General features: G+C 37.1%; 1 protein-coding gene across 1 annotated transcript; it reads right to left on the minus strand.

The window, feature by feature from the left end:
• Positions 1-943: 943 nt before the first annotated feature.
• Positions 944-2,521, minus strand: LOC105632391 (pectinesterase PPME1). The gene is made up of 4 exons (XM_089720066.1): positions 1,976-2,521; positions 1,678-1,884; positions 1,333-1,571; positions 944-1,237 (listed from the first exon to the last, which is right to left on the minus strand). The coding sequence occupies exons 1-4, from the start codon at positions 2,468-2,470 to the stop codon at positions 1,078-1,080; spliced, it is 1,101 nt and encodes a 366-aa protein (XP_089576192.1). The 5' UTR covers positions 2,471-2,521; the 3' UTR covers positions 944-1,077.
• Between the last annotated feature and the right edge of the window lie 3,631 nt (positions 2,522-6,152).

The raw sequence follows: 6,152 nt of genomic DNA on the forward strand, positions 1-6,152 counted from the left end.
CTTTACTAGTGTTTCGAGAACCGGATCAGTCAGTGAATCGGTGAAGATAAGGGTTCACTGAACCAAAAGGTTCAATCGGATTCAATATGCTTCAACCGGATTTTTCTATACAATACTTTTAAATATATTTATTAAATAAAATTGAAAGGATAGGATAAAAAAATTTTTAATATCAAATAAAAAAACATTTTCAAATCTTTTATAAAAAAAATATAAAAATTAGTAAATAATTTTAAAGAAAAAGAACAAAATATTACTAAATTTAATAATAAATAAAAATCAATTAATTATAATAAAATATAATATTATTTTTCACATTTGAATTTAAAGTTGGAAAATTTAATTTTTTTAATTAATATAATAGGATCTTAGATTTATAAATAAAGAGGCTCAAAACAAAAAAATCACTGGGTCCAACTTTTGAGAGGCCGAGATATAAAAAGGGCTCACAATTAGAGATAAAAACCCATAATTTGAATCGAACCAGTTTTTAACCGGTCCAATTCACCGACTTTTGGTCAGTTTCTTCTGGTTCTTATTGATTTATACAGGTTTTAAACTCCCAAATTTTCTATGTAACCCGGATTGAATCACTATCATGTTCCCGAGTAAACCGGTTGAACCGGTCAGTCTGGTCCGGTTTTTATAACTGATCGAACCGGCCAATCCTGTCCGGTTAAATGGCCTAAGGTTATGCTTGTAATTTTACTATTGTAATTATAGTAAAACGTCGTATAATCATTTTGCTCGGTTATTTAATACATTTTCTCCCATTCGGACTAAGACAATGGCAATAGCAATATTTCTATAAATTCTTGTATTAATACATTTGTAGGAAACATTGAATCAATCATAAACATTTGTTCCCAGAATTATCCATTTTTCTATTTTTTTATAAAATATTAAGTTGTAAGTGACTACTTCTTACACAAAAAGTAACACCTTCGATCAATTGTAGCTCATCGCATTTTATATAAAATTCAAAGTCAAAAAGCAACGGGTTACACAATATGTAGAATTGTTACTATTTTCTCTTGTATGGATTAATTATTATACTTTCTGCGATAAATATACTCTTCACAATTTGGGAGGAGGAAGCAGCCATTTGGAACCTTCAATATAACTAAGAGAAATAAAAGGTTTTACTTCTGCTTCAGTCAGTTGCTTGGCAAATTTAACACGTCCATCAGCAGCTGCGCCTGGTCCTGAATTCTTAAATTCTCCAAAGAAGATCTCTCTGCAAAGTGCACAGAACCTTATTGAAATATGCAAAATGAGTATTATAGATAAGTCATTTTATGAGTTTAAAGAGATTAGTTAAAAATTTCTTACGGCTCTCTTTCAGGATGTTCATTATTAGACCATCCTTCGGGACAGATAACCTCACTTATGGTACTATATGCAAATACCGCCTTAGGAGCTGGCATCCATGCTCGGCCTAGGTATGCTCCTTTTGCTTTCCCAGCTACGCTACAATGAACAAATGAAAAGCCAGTATCTTCAGCGTTTCCTCTTGCTTGTGCAACAATCACTGTCATTTCCTTATCTTGCAGCACCTCTAACTGGGTATTCTGCATAGAATATATGTTGATGTTGATGTTGATATTCATAAATAAAGATATCATGTGCATATAAACAAATCCAATATATGTTGAGTTCTAATGGAAGTTTTATTACCAGATAAATAGACTTTCCGCTCCCAAAAATGAAATCAACGGTGCCTTCAACGTAACAGTCTTTAAAAAAGTGAAACCCTTTGTCATCGCATATTGTATCTTGAAATCCAATAAATCTGCAATTGTAAAAACTTGACATACTTCCAGCAATTCTGAAAGCAACTGCTTGGGCTCCAGGTCTTTTTCCATCAGGCGCAGGTGCAGTATTCTAATGCGATAGTAAATCCATAAATTGTTAAAATGTGACAGAAATGAAAAGCATAAATAACGGAAGAAAAGCTAAAGCGTTGTAAATGGACCTTGATAACTAAACCGCTTCCCACGAAGAAATCAGACTCCACTTGTAATGTGGCGCTATACACAGTTCCATATTCATTAGCAGTGCCAGCAAATTCTATGATTGTCTTCTCAGGTACTCCGACAAACGAAACAAAGGGCTTATCTTTTTCAACGGTAATTTTCTCGGTATAGGTTCCAGGTCCAATATCCACAATCACGCGTTGTGCATTTTTGGCTGGAATGCTCTTAACAGCATCTGTTATAGTCTTGAACTCTCCACTTCCGTCTGCTCTCACCTTAATAGTTTTGGGAGTAGCTTCAGCCGCTTCAAGGTCAGCATTTAAAGTGCCCTTACGGTCTGCCAGTGGCTTGACATTTGCTTCAAACCAAGCGTTTACTTCAGCTTCAGCCTCTGGTATTGGTGCTGCATCATCAGAGGTAACAGTTGTGGCTGTAAAAACAATGGCGATGATGGCATATTCGACGAATGCGAGGAGACTAAGGCGTTTAATCATCTTGTATAGATTTTTAGTTTCTTGATATGTGTCTTGTTTCTTTTTTATTATGAATGTCGCAATTTATATAACACTGAAGAGGAAAAAGTCTTAATACAATTGAGATTTAGAAAGTTTATCGCATTCTCTTGCTTTCTTTTGCGGTAATGGGAGTGTTTCTCGTGTATCTTGTTTGAAATTTGTGGCTTGTGTCACTTCTAATTTTTTTTTCTTTAGTTATTTTGTAATTCAAAATAAATACAAATATTTTTTTTTTTCACATTAAAAAAACAATGTAAAATGCATTTGAAACTTTACTTTACCTAAAAGTCAGACGGTTGTTGGGCTTTGAAGGCCTGTTTGTTGTTAACCAACATGGTCATAGCGGGGACCTTGCTCTGTTATGGAAGGATAAAAACTCTTGTTCTCTTATTGGCTATAATAATAATTATATTGATGTTGGCATTTATATGGATGGTGTTAAGCCTTATAGATTTACAGGTTTTTATGGTTTGCCTGAGAGAAGTCCTCATTGAGAGTCTTGGAACCTGTTGATCTCTTTGAAAAACAAATCGTCTTTACCATGGTGTGTTGGGGGTGACCTTAATGACTTATTGGCTCATAATGAAAAGGCAAGTCGTATTAATCATCCTGCTTGTCTCATTAACAGTTTTAGACGCACTATTGCTTCTAGTGGTCTGTTTGATACTGGTTACACTAGCAATAAGTTTACTTCGGAATGAGGACGTGGTACTGTAGGCTGGGTTTCAAAAAGGCTTGATAGATGTTTGGCAATAGATAGTTAGTTAAGGCAATTTCCCCTTGCCCAACTTTTTTATTTTGAAGCAACCCAGAGTGATCACAATGCTATTTTTATGGGGTTGGGTATTACAATAATTCGTTATGCCCCCGTCTGTTTCAGTTTGAGAATGCTTGGTTGTGTGAAGAGAATTTCCATGAGGTTGTTCAAGCAGCTTGGTTTCCGAGGACTAGTATGAATATTTTGGAACGAATTTATAACCGTGTTGCAGCTCTTCATAAGTGGGGCAATCACAAGCATATAGAATTTAAAGCAAAGTTGCGCCAGAGCAAAAATCAAATGCATCGTTATAAGGGGGGACATGACGCTTGCTCTATTACACTATATCGAATAGCGCATGAGGCATATATGGCAGTCCTTGGCTAACAAGAGGCTTATTGGTGGCAGTGGTCAAAGCAATTATGGTTGCGAGATGGTTAACTTAATATTAAATATTTTCCATTTGATGGCATCTCGTAGAAGATGAAAAAATGCTATCAATCAGTTGCGTGATACCGTTGGTGCTTGGGTTGTTTGGGATAACAGACTGGATAAGATCATTATAGAGTATTATGTTAATTTATTCCGATCATAGCAAGGGGAGTTTGATACAGGTCTTCAGTGTGTGGAACCTAAGATTTTGGAAGAACATAATAGTGAGCTTCTGGAGTCGTTTGCGATGAGTGAAGACAAGGATGCGATTTTCATCATGCATCCTGATAAAGCAGCTAGACTGGATGGCTTTAACCCTGCTTTCTTCCAAGCCTTTTGGCCAATAGTTGGTGGGGATGTGGGTCGTGCTTGTCTGAATAGTGGGGGCACCTCTTCCAGGACTTAATAAGACTAATATTGTTCTCATTCCTAAGAAGAAATGTCCAGAGTTTATGTCGGATCTACGACGAATTTCCCTTAGTAATGTTATTGATAAAATTGTGGCAAAGGCTATGGCAAATAGATTGAAAAGGGTCTTACCTTTGATTATTGATGAAGCCTAGAGTGCTTTCATTCTGAATCATTTGATTGCTAATAATGCAATGATTGCTTTTGAAGTGATGCACTGTTTGAAGCGTAAATCTCAGAGAAGTGCAGGGATTGCAACTTTAAAAACTAATATGTTTAAGGCGTACGATAGGGTTGAGTGGAGGTTTCTGGGAGAATTGATGTTGCCAATGGGTTTTGCTCAGGCCTAGGTGGATAAAATCATGAAGCATATTACCAGGGTGACTTATCAATTTGTCATGTTGGTTTGTCTTTTGGTCTGATCGTTGCAAGTCGAGGCTCGCGTCAAGGTGATTCAATATCCCCTTACCTGTTCATTATTTGTGCTAAAGCTCTATCTTATCTTCTCAGGAGCTTTGAACGACGACAACAAATTACTGGTTGTAAGGTGGTGTGCGGTCCCCGATTATAAGTCACCTCTTTTTTATGGACGACGCATTGTATTTTTTTCAGGCCTCTGCAACAGAAGCTTTTATGATTAAACATTGTTTAGATCTATATCAGCGAGTGTCAAGCTAGCAAGTTAATTATGAAAAATCTGAAATAGTGTCCACTACCAACATAACAACGACTGATCGAGGTATAATTTTGTGGTCTCCTTAATGTTTGTAAGACAGATTCTTTTTCTAAATATTTGGGGCTTTTGATTTTCGTCGAGAGGAATAAGAGGGAGTTTTTTGATTTTATGGTTGATAAGGTGTGGCGGCAGCTTCAAGGGTGGTAAGGGAATCTATTATCTCGTGTCGAAAAAGAGGTTCTACTAAAGACTGTGTGCAGGCCATTCCGAACTATCTTATGAGTGTTTTTTTATTGCCGTTGAATACTTTGATGCCATTGAAAAGTTGATGAATCGATATTGGTGGAGGGCTTCAATGGATAATGACTCTGGTATTCATTGGCAAAGGTGGAAGCGGTTGGCCAAAGCAAAATCAGATGGTGGGCTTGGATTTTGAACTATACGTGAATTTAACTTGGCGCTACGGGCGAACCAAGGGTGGAAGTTCTTAAAAGATCCAAATGCACTGGTTTCTCGTGTTTATAAGGCACGTTATTTTAAGGAGTGCTCTTTTTTCCAGGCTAAAGTAGGATGCAATCCAAGCTTTGTGTGGAAATCTACTGTTAAGAGTCAACAGCTGTTAAAGGCGGGTTGTTTGCATCGTTTGTTAATGGTCATACTACTGAAGTTTACAATAGTCCTTGGTTGCCTGACCCATCTCACCCTTTTATTTTAAGTGATAATATTTCAGGCGTGGATGGGCTTCTGGTTTCTGATTTACCGCTGCCAGACGGAAGTGTGTGGGATATTCAATTTCTGAACTTGCTTTTTACTAAGAATGAGATTGATCGCATTCTTCATATTTCAGAACCAATTCCCAAAAAATATAAATTTGTAATGTGCCATATGAATGGTGCTATGGGGGTGGATGGCTGGATGTGGTGGTGGGACCCATGGGGTGTGTACTCTGTTCGTAGTGGGTACAAGCTTATAGTAGATCAGCAGATATCAGATGATGATGGTAGTGCAATTCGATGAGATGAGATATGGAAGGTACCCGTCCCTCCAAAAGTTGCAAATTTTGTTTAGCGTTTATTGCATAATATTCGTCCGGTCAAGCAAAATCTCTACCGTCGTCAAGGAGTTGTTGATCAAGTGTCCTGTGTGTGGTGTTGAGTGCGAATCCCATCAGTACCTTTTTCTTCTCTGTTATTTTGCTAGGCAATGTTGGCAGTTGCTGGATGGTCAGAGTTGGACTGGCTTTAGCGATATGCAGGCATGGTTTATTCATATTAGAGAGACTGTTGATGGTAATAAGTGGGGTATGTATTTTTGCCTTCTGTGGAGTAGTTGGTTAAGTTGTAATAACGTTGTTTGGGAGAGAGGTATTGCCAATACCCATGAATGTG

This window comes from Jatropha curcas, chromosome 4 (assembly GCF_041381405.1).
Source record: "Jatropha curcas cultivar XTBG-Jc1 chromosome 4, XTBG_Jcur_1.0, whole genome shotgun sequence".
NCBI lineage: Eukaryota > Viridiplantae > Streptophyta > Magnoliopsida > Malpighiales > Euphorbiaceae > Jatropha > Jatropha curcas.